The following is a 13,179-nucleotide window of genomic DNA, read 5'->3' as shown; positions in this document are numbered from 1 at the left end:
TTATTTTCCAATTTGTCATTACGAATCTCTTTTCCTTTCTCTTTCAGACGGTCACCACCTCTGGGAGACGGAGGCCAAGGTCGACAGAGACGCCTCTAAGCCTGTAAGTGATACATGTGACGCTGTTATCGTGACAAATCCAGTCTCATTTCAGGATTAAAGCACTGAGGATAAAACAGCTGCTCTCCATCATTTCAGTGGCAAAGAATTTTCAGACTTTACATAAAAAAACAACTAGCTGATGTCTAAATCAAGTGAGCTGAGAGTGAATTAACTGAGTCCTACTCCCTTTAGTTACTGCTGCTGGGCTGCACAATCTTGACAGAAAGAAGCATGGCGACACCAGTTCTGTTAAGCCAGGTGCTGTGGTGTGATAGATAGTTTCTTGGCATTAAGTAATACAGCTTCAAGGAGCTGAAAGCAAGGAGTATAATATCCAGTGGCATCCCATTTTCATTCCCGGGGTGTGAGATATGGAAGCCAGGTCAGTGGCTCTTGGCTTCTGTTCTGTTCTTGTGTTAATAGATCAAATGGATCAAATTGCGGTAGCACGTGGGTTGCGATGCACAAAAAAATGTAACCACAAATTCACAGATGTCTCTTTCACATTGTAAGTGTATGGGAAAAATTCTGATTTTGCCCAATGGCATCATGTGACGGTCCAGGACGGTGTAGTTTCACTTTTGGCCACTATGTAAAAATGGCTTCAAAGCTCAGCACTGTTCCTGGGGGCCAAGCTTGCACAACTGAGTGGAAAGGGGAGGGACTTATGAAGGGCTAATTGAGCTCCGCATCACCTGGTGATTTCGGAATCATGGATCTAGATTTACAGAATATCTGCCCACCTCATTCAGCCATTTACTTTTAGGGGGTCAATCGATTCAAATAGTAGGTTATCGAGGAGTGAGTACACCTTCCTACAGATTCTAATGGCTTTTTGCCTGATAGGTGTATACTGTGAACAGCCACATAAAGAGGTGGATATATCACGTATACCTGCGTATATCCTCCACTACACCACTGTGCATTTGCCCTTGTCAGCCACTGTAGTTATACACACACTGGTGAACATAAGCACATTAATGACACAGATACACAGAAGTGTAACTTGGATATGGCTGAAGATTTTCTCAGCCCGGAGCAGAATCTCTCAAGAGGAGAACAGCTATGTTGTGTTTGAAACGTGTGGAAAAGGTTTTCAAAAGTTCAACCTTCATCCAGTGGGAGTTTGTGCTCGGCAGTGTGTCCTGTCTTGGCCTCGGACAGATAGAGAGACAGAGAGATGTGTAGTGGTGGGAGTCTGGGAGATAGACGAGGGGATTAGAGGGTGTCTCGATGTGAGGCGGTGCACCTGCTCTCAGTGTCTTCCCATTGCAAAACGTACACACTTTCTCTCTCACACACAAGTATACAGTGACTGCTGGGACACATCTGTCTGCTTGAATAGACAAAGGGCCTCCCTCCCCTCTCAGCCCAGTCTCCTGGATGGGGCCCATTTTAAACACTGACGGTGCCTTGGCCAGGTTTAACCTCTGCTGCTCTACCACAACACAGACCAAACCACAAATTCAGAATACCTCACTGCCTCCGTCACCTGCGCAGACTGACCTCCCCCGAGAGGGAGGCAGACGTAGAAGAAGAGGGATGATTCACTTTTAATTTTAAGAATTATTTTCAATTAGATGCAGCAGATTACTCATATAAACTTAGACAAATGGCCTTGCAGCACTCACTTGAGGAGTCCAAGAAAGCTCCTTCATGCTCGATTTGTCATATTTTATCTTCCTCCCTCCGCATGAGAGAAATTACTTTTGTCAGGTAAAAACATCTCTGTGTTTTGGTGATTTTCACGCTTTTTACACAAATTGGAGGTCCACTGTGTCCTCAGTGGGTTGAGATGATTTTACAAAACAACACGTGTGAACATAAAACTTTCAGGAGTGAGTGAATGATTTCACTCGTGCATGTTTTGGATGCATAATTAAGCCTGTTTTTTATGCGTATGAGTAAGTTGACATGTTGGACAGCAGCAACACGAGCGAAACGCTTCAAATATTCCTGTTAAACCTGGACACAATTACAGTTTACGCAGTGCAAACGGTGAACCGTTTCCAGAGTTTTTATCAGCTAATTCTCCGAAGGACAGATGGATTGTGTTGAATAAGAGAAGTCGAAAAGCCTCATCTGGCTTCACTTGACTTTACGACTGCAGTGATTTAATAGAACGTGTGTCAGCTCTCACCTGTAACGTCAGGGCCAGCCGTCCTCCGAAGCACAGTTTTGTAGACAGATGACTTCCTCCCTTGCTACTGAGCAGCACCTCCAACACACTCAGATATATGTATCCACACACGCATGCACAGAAACACACACAGATGGGGCTGATGAGCGTGGTCGCTCCTGGCCTTCGCTCTCTCCTCAGACAGCAGGAAGCTCTGCTGGGGAAATAAACTATCCCGAGTTCAATTTATTCACTATGCAAACAACCACGGCTCTCTATAACCTTACTTCATGGTCTCTTTGTGGCTCCCTCGTTTGGGATTACAACCAGATTTTATCCACCGCCCTCACACACACACAACTTCAGGCTATGGATTTAAAGGAATCCAGGACTCACATCCTCTTTGCTGAGCTGCACTGTCTCTCCCAAACAAAGATCGAGACAATACAAAATACTGCTAATACAAAATACTAGTAATAGGTACTAATATTCCAGAGCTCATAACAAATACTCACATGAAATGAAAACAAGAATTGGAAAAAGTGTAAGACATGAGTAAGCCTAGTTTTCCCTTTTTTGCTCATTTTTTACTCTGTTTGTGGTACCTCTGTTTATGAAAATGCCTTTTCATTTCAAAGTGATCAACAAAAATGGCCTTTTGCATCACCTTTTTCACCAGTGACATTTGTAACCAGCCTTTTCTATTTTTCAAAAGACATAAATTAAGTATTACAGCAGCAAGAGAGACAGACCAGGTAAGGATTGACAAAGGGTAACAAAACAGAACAAAGAAAATAATACATTAGAAGAACTAGATCTGATGGAATTATACAGAAAAATGGAAAAATAACTATACCATAAAACAAACTAGAAGGACCCTCAGAGAGCGCAGACCTACGCTCCAAAATGTAATGGGTTCTTCCTTGGCCCACGCTACACCCTTCCACCAAGTTTCATGAAAATTGGGCCAGCAGTTTTTCCATAATCCTGCTGACAAACAGGCAAACAACCACAACCAAAAATATAACCTCGTTTGTGGAGGTGATAAGAAAGCTTTAGCTTTTTAATCTCTTTATTTATTATCATCTATTTATGCATACTATGAATGCATGTTTTGATTTCAATTTTCTTTGCTGCAGAACTCACTAATCGTTGAAATCCCTCCCTACCGGAACCAAAGACTCTCCACCCCAGTCCACGTCAACTTCTACGTCTGCAACGGCAAGAGGAAAAGAAGCCAGTACCAGCGCTTCACCTACGTCCCTGCCAGCGGTAAAACTCTCCTCCTCTCACACATTCACCACTTCTCCTGTCTGCTTTAACTGACTTTTTAATGAGAATGCCCATTTCATGACGATTTGAACTGCCCAACACTGTGATGGCATAACTGAAAGAATTTGGTGGTGTCAAGCTGCAAACTGCAGATTGCAACCAGCTGAAACTTCTCCCAGCCAGAATTCCTTCAGTGTTCATTGTTCAGGAGGTTTTTAACCGTGAGCTGAATTATCCACAGAAGTCTCCTTCTCTCCAAAACAAACCAAACCAGGTGATTGAGAGCAGTAAAAACACTGAATAAAGCAGTTTCACTTTACAAATCAGTTTTTCCCCTGCACTGTATGGCATTTCAGAGACGGGCAACACGCCCACCACTTGCTATTGTGTGCTCACCTTCTGATTCAGACATTCAGGAGGTTTTTACCGTGAGCCAAATTATCCGCAGAGGTCTCTTCCTCTCCAAAACAAATGGAATCAGTGATTTGAACCGGTAGAAACACTGAATAAAGTAGTTTCATGTTACAAGATAGTGTTTCTCCAATGCTGTACCTGCTGCACCTTTTTTCTCTCTGATAACTTAAGCTCCAGACGTTCAGGAGATTTTTACCACGAGCCATATTATCCACAGAGGTCTCTTCCTCTCCAAAACAAAAGGAACTGGTGAATCAAACTAGTAAAAACCCTGAAGAAAGTAGTTTTAATACCAGTGAAACTTTGATATTGCTCATTGCAGATGGGCTTCTAACTATGGTGGCAGATGCAAAAATGCAAACACACAAATTACCCTATCTAGAGCCAGTGCTTGGTTTGTCCGTTCCAGGCTACTGTAGAAACATGGCGGTGCAACATAGCAATCTCCATGGACTAACTCCCTATGTAGATATAAATGGCGCATTCTAAGGTAACGAAAACACAACAGTTATTATTTTCAGGTGATTATACACTAAAGAAAACATGCTCAGAATAGCCTTTATATGATATGTTGAGGGGTTGTGGTGTCAGCAATATCAGCAGACAATCACTGCAGTGGATCATGAATAATGCTTTCAGTGGTTGCTGACATTTATTAAAAAGGAAAAACCTTTGGTGAAATAACTGCCACTAGAGTGTTTAATAGACATTTAATTGTCATACAAATTTAGCACTAAAATAAGAGAATACCCCCTCATTACTGCTAAGCCCTCAACACATCGTTACTTATTCTGTCTTTCTTTTACTTTCCTGTCATCACTGCAGCACTTCACCACTCTCAGTCTGCTCTTTGCCTTTCATACCCCAGACTAATTAAAAACATTTTACATCTGAAGACAAGAACAAACAGTTTGTATTCCCCTTTGTCTTGTGGTTTGCAAGGGAGGAACAAAGCAACGCTGTTATTCCTTCATTGTAAAAAAAAAAACTCTATAAAATCTGTTCTTTTCCATACCTGTACACTGCAGTGACTGGACACACAAGGGTGGGGAAAGGGGGCATGGGAAAAGCATGTTATTTGAATAGAGAACCTATTGCCAAGCTAAATATAAACACTGACCCACCAACTGAAATGTAAAAACCACTGCTAATTGCACTGCGGCGCTTGGAGCGAAAATCCAGTGGGTGGTTCAAAGCTGTGATTCAAGTGAACTGGCCCAGCCCTGTACGTGGGCGATGGAGTGCCCCGCTGTCAAAGTGGAGCATTGTCCTCGGGACGCGCAGAGTGTGAGGGAGGGGAAAGACTGGGGGACGGCTAGTCTGGTCAGTGTCTCCTAAAGAGTGACGAGTCGGCCTGGAGAACAATATGATCTGCTAGTCGTCAAGAAAAGGAGAAAGTCAAGGAAAGTTAAAAAGAAATGGGTGGAGTGAAAACCAGTGGTGGAATGTAACTAAATACTCAAGTACTATACTTAAGTACAATTTGTAGATATTTGTACTGTACTTGAGTATTTACATGTTATTTTACTCCACTACATTTATTTGACAGCTTTAATTACTTATTAATTGATAGGTTTGGATTATTAATACAAAATACTATCAGCTAATAAATGATGACATATCACTCCATTACAGATTAAGCTACACAGCAGGATGTGAAGTGGTTAAAAATTACCTTCACCGTTACCAGCTGCAACATTAAAGTAATGAACACATTAATAAATATAATACAATGATGTAATAAATGTTATTGTGAAATGGGCCTTTCTGCAGAGATGTGGACTCGAGTCACATGACTTGGACTCAAATTAAGAATTTGATGACTTGGGACTTGAGGCTTGACTCAAGACTTGTCTTTCTTGACATCGGACTTGACTTGGGACTTGATTTGGGCCTTGTCAGTCTTTACTTGGGACTTGACTTAGAACTTGTTAATCTTGCCTTGCGACTTGACTCAGCACTTGTCTGTCTTTACTTGGAGCTTGGCTCAAGACTTGTCTTTCTTGACGTCGGCCTTGACTTGGGACTTGATTTGGGCCTTGTCAGTCTTTACTTGGGACTTGACTTAGAACTTATTAATCTTGCCTTGCAACTTGACTCAGGACTTGTTGGTCTTTAATTGGGACTTGACTCAGAATTTATCAATCTTGTCCTGCGACTTGACTCAACAATTGTCTTGCTTGACTTGGGTCTTTACTTGGGACTTGACTCAGGACTTGTCAGTCTTTAATTGGGACTTGACTTAGAACTTATCAATCATGTCTTGCGACTTGACTCAGGACTTGTCAGTCTTTATTTGGGACTTGACTTAGAACTTATCAATCATGTCTTGCGACTTGACTCAGGACTTGTCTCGCTTGACTTGGGACTTGACTTGTGACTTGTCAGTCTTTACTTGGGAATTGACTCAGGACTTGTCAGTCTTTAATTGGGACTTGACTTAGAACTTGTCAATCTTGTCTTGCGACTTGACTCAGGACTTGGGAGTTGAGTGCAAAGACTTGAGACTTACTTGTGACTTGCAAAACAATGACTTGCTCCCACCTCTGCTAATTTGACTTGTTTTTTACTTGTTTTACTTAAAGTCAGTGGTTCCCATCTATATTTCCTCTCACTGAGTACACTGACGAGCTCTGACTGAGTGACATATTTTATGGATATTTCTCATTATAATTAAAGCACAACATTATAACTGATAAACTGTACAATTAACCCAAATATTAAACACAATAACTACAGTAGGTTTGTGTAAAACAAGCAAGTTAGATCAAATTTAAGCAGATTATTTCCTGTATTTATTTTATCAGAGACGATATGAATCAGAGAGATCCTTACCCTGTGAGATTTTTCTTTAAGTTTATATCTTGAGTGATAATCTTAACTTTAAAATGACAATTTCAATTGGTTTTCTTCAGAGAAATGACTGACATGCTGGTGCTAATATTGTTACAGCTTTACCTGAGTAAGATTTGAGTACTTTTACTTGTAACAGAGCATTTTTACACTAAAGTAAAAGATCTTCTTCGACCCCAGGTGAAAACACAGCTGTAAAAATATATGAGAGGCTCAATTTCTCAATAATGAAATGTAAATCGGTTTCAGTCTTTCCTTTTAAAATCACGTCATTAACTTTAGTGCGGCAGCAGGTGTTACAACAGCTCGTATGAAAACAGCAGATTTATTTTGGGAACATGCACACGGCTGATTTTCACACTCCGGAAACCCAGGGGCATGATGCTCTCTTTTGTGGCAACACAAACATTCGTGCTTCTTCTGTGCTCCCTTTCTGTGCATGTGCCTATCCTCCACAGGCAGACAGAAACACTTCCTCCAAAGAGGCCAGAAATAGGGGTGCATGTGCTATTTTAGTGCTGCGGTTGGTGTAACCATCTCATCACAGTTCCTCTTTTACAGTTGTTGATAATGGAGGCTTCAGTAAAGCATGATGCGTCTTAGTTTCACTCCTTTTGGTCTAATTAGTCACTCACTTAGCCTGCTGAGAGGTTAAAAATATCTTTGTCAGGAGATTTCCCCAAGCTAAGAAAAAGACGCAGATAAACAACTAAACAATTATGTGCATCAGTGAAATATAAGAATAAGAGTCACAGAAGGACAAATAAAGTTTTTACTGTGTCAGCTTTGATTTCAAACACATGCTTCATGTTATAATCTAAAGCAGCTTCACCACAGAAGAGAAGAAGGAATAGATCCAGTGAAGTGATGCAGTGATGAAGCTCAGGGTCAGAGCCGTGCTGTCGTTTCCTTGTTACTGGACTGAAACGCTTGTTATATAAGATTGATGTCGTGTCAGGAGCTGCAGCATATCGGCGGCCCACATTTTAAAAACTTGTTTCGCACTGAAATCTGGATGACAGAGAACAAATCCTTGACTCAGTGTAACTCTGGTCCTCGTTTGTGCGATAACTGCTATCCTCAAACACCCAACAGCCTCCATTTTGTCTTTTTTCAGCTTCATCTTGTGTTTAAAAAAAAGCAGCTTCAGTTAAACTTTTTCTTTGTCTCAATGAACGAGCAGTAATTTACTTTAAATTGCCGAACCCTGCTGAGAATAAAGCTGCTGTTACAGCAACATATTTCATATCGCACATTTAGTGGATATTAGCACCAGAGCAGTGTCCAAAGAAAATAAGCATTTTATTATAGAAGCAGCTGGATGTTTCTCGTGTTGATGAGTCATCCCTTTTTTTCCTACTTTTGTGAATATTTTCTGCAGGGTGGGAGAGCCCAGGCCCAGACACAGAGTCTCATTGATGAGAGTGTTTGTTTGGCAGCGGGTATCCTAGCCACAAACCCACTCACTCACTCACACTTGCAGGACGACTGCAGTACGTGTTTACTCATTTAGCTTTTCCTTCTTCTGTTTCCCCTCCTCTGCCCTCAGCTCCGACAATAAAGACGGAGCCACACGACGACTACGACGCCCCCCTGTTGTGTGGCCAACATGGCCCCGGCCTGTCCATGCACCCAAAGCCATACTTCCCCCCTCAGGTCATGACCCCGATGATGACCTCTGACCTTCGGCCGTGCGTTGTGGGCGGGGCTTACTCTGTCAGCCAGCAAAGATTGGCAGCCAAGCCTTCCTCGCTCCCCTCTCCAAGCACCAGCCCCAAACTGCACGACCTGTCGCCACCGCCGCCCTTCTCCAAATGCCTCTCTGCCGGCCCAGCCGTCCAGCACCCGGGCCAACAGTCCCCGATCCCGCATGTCTCCATCATCCAGGAGACTCCTGGGCGCTACCAGCCGCCCAGCCTCTACCCACCCAGCAGCTCCCCCTCCTCCTCCCCAACCTCGCAGCCCTCAACCCCGACCGACGGGCCTTTCTCTCCAGCCCTCTGCATCACACCAGCTCAGCCAGTCAGCAGCGGCAGCACCAGCCCAGGAGCTCAGCAGCACCCCAAGGTGCCAGAGAGGGGGCGGGGCTCCCTTCAGGAGGAAGGCAGCCCCCCGACGCTGGCTGTCAGCATCAAACAGGAACCACAGGAGCTGGACCAGATGTACCTTGATGATGGTGAGTGAAGAAGTTTTTGTTATCATACAAAATGATGCCTAACGTTCTAATCCATGGAAACAATTATAAAGCGAACTACTCGTCCAACCTCCTAATTAACTAAACAAAGAGGTTTTTATTGCCCTCCAGCACAAATGATCATAACATGTCTGCAGGTGCTGATAGGAGTCTTGATCAATATCATACAGTATGACTCACTGATCACTTTGCCAGGAGCGGAAACTTTTGGCCTTTAAAACTCACTTTGGAGGTTTTTTGTTTTGGAAAAAAAATTCCTAACCCATTTTCACTTAAAGGGACAGTTCAACATTTTGGGAAGACACTTTTTTTTGCTTTCCCATCAGGAGTTAGATGAGAATATTGATACCACTCATGTCTGTATGGTAAATATGAAGCTACAGCCAGCAGCCAGTTAGCTTAGCTCAGCATAAAGACTGGAAACAGGGGGAAACAGCTAGTCTGCCTCTGTCCAAAAGTTAGAAAAGCAGACTACCAACACCTTTAAAGTTCACTACATCTTAAGCTAGGGCTGTACCTGACTCAATAACATTTTTGCAGACACTAGATATAAAACAAAAGCCAGACACCATATATTAAGTTGCTGTGAGCTGTAAATTCATAACTTCTAAGCAGAAGGCAGGGGATAATGTTATCTTAGGGCCTGACCAGGCAAAGCCTCTGTTTCCGTCTGAGGCTCACCCTGAGTCTGGGTCCACAGCTACCTGTACTGGAGAGCAGCAAGGAGTGCTCACTCTACAGCGAAATCTTTACACAGTAACTTCACCAGAAGTACACTGTATACTGACTGACACAGAAGTACATTGTATACTGAGTTCAGTGGAGAGGTCCCTGATGTATGATTTGAATCTTCAACTTTCAGGGAGCAGCCCTACATTATATTTCATTTGATAAAATCAGTGCAAAAATTATGGTTCTATTTCTTCAAGTCTCAGCAAGAAAGCACGAAAAACAAACATTGCAGCACGTTAAATCTATAAAGGCTGAAAAAAACCCATCAAAATCAACTGACTCATGTTTCTCAGGTCTCAAAACACTCTCAAAACTATGTGCACCAAAATTTGCTATTTACTGCACTGTTTGGTGTATTTGGCCTTATTTCTCATCACCGAAACTTCAGCAAACCTTTGAAAGAAAACATTTATTCATTGTGAGAGATTTTTACAAATTTATTTGCAATGTGTTACAATGTCATTTGAGCCTCCCCTGTACAGTGATGTGCAGTGAGACTACTTTAAAGCTTAAATGGCTCTAGCAAACCTATGAAAACTTTTCATCATATTAGAACTAATTTTGGTGACATCACATATGCAATGAGACTATAATGTGTGATAAATTATTACTGTAATGTGAGTCTTTGTCCTTTTTGCCACTCCAAGTACCGATACCATATAGCACAAGTAAACGTGCATTGAAATCCAAGTCTGTCAGAGTGTTTTTTATTGTTCGAGACAATGGACGTGAGAACATGTGAAAAGTTTCAATTGTGTGAGTTAATGATCAATGCCTGAGAGTCTGCAGCCCTGTGCAACATATTTGTACCAAATTATGTGCACTGGTGCATGTGGAGCTGAGCAGCTCAAAATTTTTGTGCATGACCATGCATATGCATGAGGTATTTTTAGCTCTGCTTATTATAACTGAATTCAGCCTGGATATCGTTAATTAGTTGTCCAACCCAACACCTCTTCACTTTTCTACACTGTGAAGCTATGATATTACTGTCAGTTACAGGCCGCTGTAGCAGGAGTTTGGTGTGGGAGTGATGTGGTGACAAAAGATTTATCACTGTTGTTGCAAGTCCTACTTCACTTGAATAGAGGCTGTTCAAAGACATGTTTTTTAATATCTCTTTATGAATACTTTCACTTTTGTGGTCCGTTCCTTTGTCGTCTAACATCTGAGGTAATTAGAGCAAAGAAACCTGGTGGTCCTATTTGATATATTTGGCTGTAAACCCTGAATGAGACAAGCCTGCATGAAGCTCGCTGATATAATGAACACAGCTTTTGTGACTCCTTTTATTTATCTCAGAGAGAGCAGATTTTTAGGAGCACAAACTTTATGATCTCACTGCTCAGGCCCTCTGTGCTCACCACTGAGGTTCAGGGGGCCGCGCGCTCTGCGCTGCGGTGATTTGAAATAAATTGGATAAATGATCTTCCTCGGGGCAAGAAGAAACAGTCCCCGGCTGCGTGGAGAAAGGGGAGTGCAGTAGATGAAGCAACACTAACCAGCAGCTATCAGCGGACAGAGCAGCGGGGGCTTTGATCCGTCACCAGAGCCCCCGCTGAATCGTCTGGCCGGGCTTCCTGGCGATGGCGAGTGAGACGCTGTTGTTGGGCCGCAGACTGCAGGACTCAGACTGTTCCCATGCCACTTCCTCTGAACAGTCTGGGTAAATACATTAACACTTGTTAGGCCTGTCTGCGGGGATATTTGGCCGGCTCGGGCTAAAGACTTGATTTGTAATTATACTCTAACTGGTGCTCATGTCTCTTGGGGATTTTTTGGTTCAAACCAGGTGTAGTTAAAGTGAAAAGTTTTAAAGTGCGCCACCATAACCATAATGGATATTTCTGAGGAGCTGGGCCCCCTATTACACTTGTTTTCATTGGCAAATTGGAGGAAATTTTGCTAAGCATTCCAAACTTAATATGGCTTCTCACTTCATTAAAACCTTTGGCAGAGTTTGATGCTACGCTTTGCTTTATGGCCTCGCTCAGGTGTGGTGTTACTGTAATTTCGTGTTGGCCATGATCGTTAAAACTAAGATATCTGAGACTTTTAGAGGAACTGGGACACTGACTGTCATTACAAGAATTCAGTGGAAATAGGATTGTGTTTATGGGCTGTAATTTAGTATATCATTATCTGTGCATTATTGCCAGACATAGAGATGAATCACTGGCATTTATTTATTTAATGTAGTGCAATTTAATTTAATTTCTGACCAATCTGACACAAATAATTTAAGTGCGTGAATGTTTAAGCACTTATAGTGTCAAGCAGCCACAGTAAACGTCACTTATAAATGAAAGTGACACACTCAGGTGTTTTTGATCCCCACCCGAACTCTGTTGCTGCCATTTTGTCAGTAATCAGAGCTGATATCTTTCCCCCTGTTTGTGCAGCCCTCTTGTATTAATCAGGACCCCCTTCTGTTGCTCATTTTTTCACACCATCCCCTGAGAGGTTACAAACATGTCTGCTCATGGAAAGTCTGAATCGTAGCTGTCTGGCCCTGAGCCGGAGGTTTAGGCTGCAGGGTGCACAGTCTGAGCTCCAGCGCTGCTGAGGCTGAGGGAGATGGAGGCCGGCCACGCTGCCATAAAACTTGCTGACTTGAGAGGTTTGCATGCTTCCCTTTGGCTCACAGAGAGAGTCTGGAAGAGGTGGCCAAAGCCATACGTTATACTGCACAGTAGTGTGCCGAAGACTTTTGTCAGTGGTGAGGTAACATGAGCAAAACATGTGCATTCTGGAGTCAGATCGGAGCCAAATAGCATTACGAAATGCTTTTTTATGGCGTGTTGTGGCCTTGTTAGATGTCAGAACTGTATAATTGATGAGCAGAGATTTTAGATGATCATAGGAAAAGAATTTGTGAGAAGTATCTGACTGAAGATTCTGTTGAATCTGTCTGATTTTATACAGTAACACTTGCTTCCTTTTCTCAAATATTAGTTATTAGCACGCTATCTTTGTACGAAAAAAATCTGCGGTTTATCAAATAATTCATCGACATCCACATCTGGTATGACTTGTTGCCAGTTAGTTATTAGTGCATTTTTAAATCCAATGAGTGGCCAGAAAAGAAAAAAAAACACTAGTGTAATAATGTAATGAAATGCATCAGCCCTTCAATTAAAAACAGCCTAAAAAGTTCACTTCTTGTAGAGACCACTTTTACTTTTACCTTCCAAATTAAAGGTCATAGAGAGCCATTTCCAAAACATAAAATACCCAGCTATTCATGGGAAAGTTTGAGGAATGTCATCTTTGGCTTTGTATACAGTCAGACACCTGCCTTTAGAGAGTAGAGTCCAAGTAAAGAAGCAGTAGTAAAATAAAAATAAAAAATCATTCCTTTCCTTTGAGGGCCAAAAATTGGTCATAGTTAATGACACAAAACTGGCAAAAAGGTAATTTAACTACTTGAATCACCACACAAATCTCTCTCTCTGTGAAGAATCTCTGTGTAAAAGTGTGTGAGCGGCAACAT

The 13,179-nt window shown here is 42.2% G+C and overlaps 1 protein-coding gene across 2 annotated transcripts in view; it reads left to right on the top strand.

Moving 5' to 3' along the window:
• Positions 1-13,179, top strand: part of nfatc1 (nuclear factor of activated T cells 1) — a 55,550-nt gene that overhangs the window by 30,548 nt on the left and 11,823 nt on the right. For both annotated transcript variants that reach the window (XM_049602221.1, XM_049602223.1), the window contains exons 7-9: positions 48-103; positions 3,361-3,493; positions 8,310-8,936. In XM_049602221.1, coding sequence (XP_049458178.1) covers positions 48-103; positions 3,361-3,493; positions 8,310-8,936 — 816 coding nt within the window. The remainder of the gene's footprint in view (positions 1-47; positions 104-3,360; positions 3,494-8,309; positions 8,937-13,179) is intronic.

The sequence above is a fragment of the Epinephelus fuscoguttatus genome, linkage group LG17 (genome assembly GCF_011397635.1).
Source record: "Epinephelus fuscoguttatus linkage group LG17, E.fuscoguttatus.final_Chr_v1".
Taxonomy (NCBI): Eukaryota; Metazoa; Chordata; class Actinopteri; order Perciformes; family Serranidae; genus Epinephelus; species Epinephelus fuscoguttatus.
The sequence above is the reverse complement of the archived record's forward strand: the minus strand, read 5'-3'. Positions and strand labels throughout refer to the sequence as shown.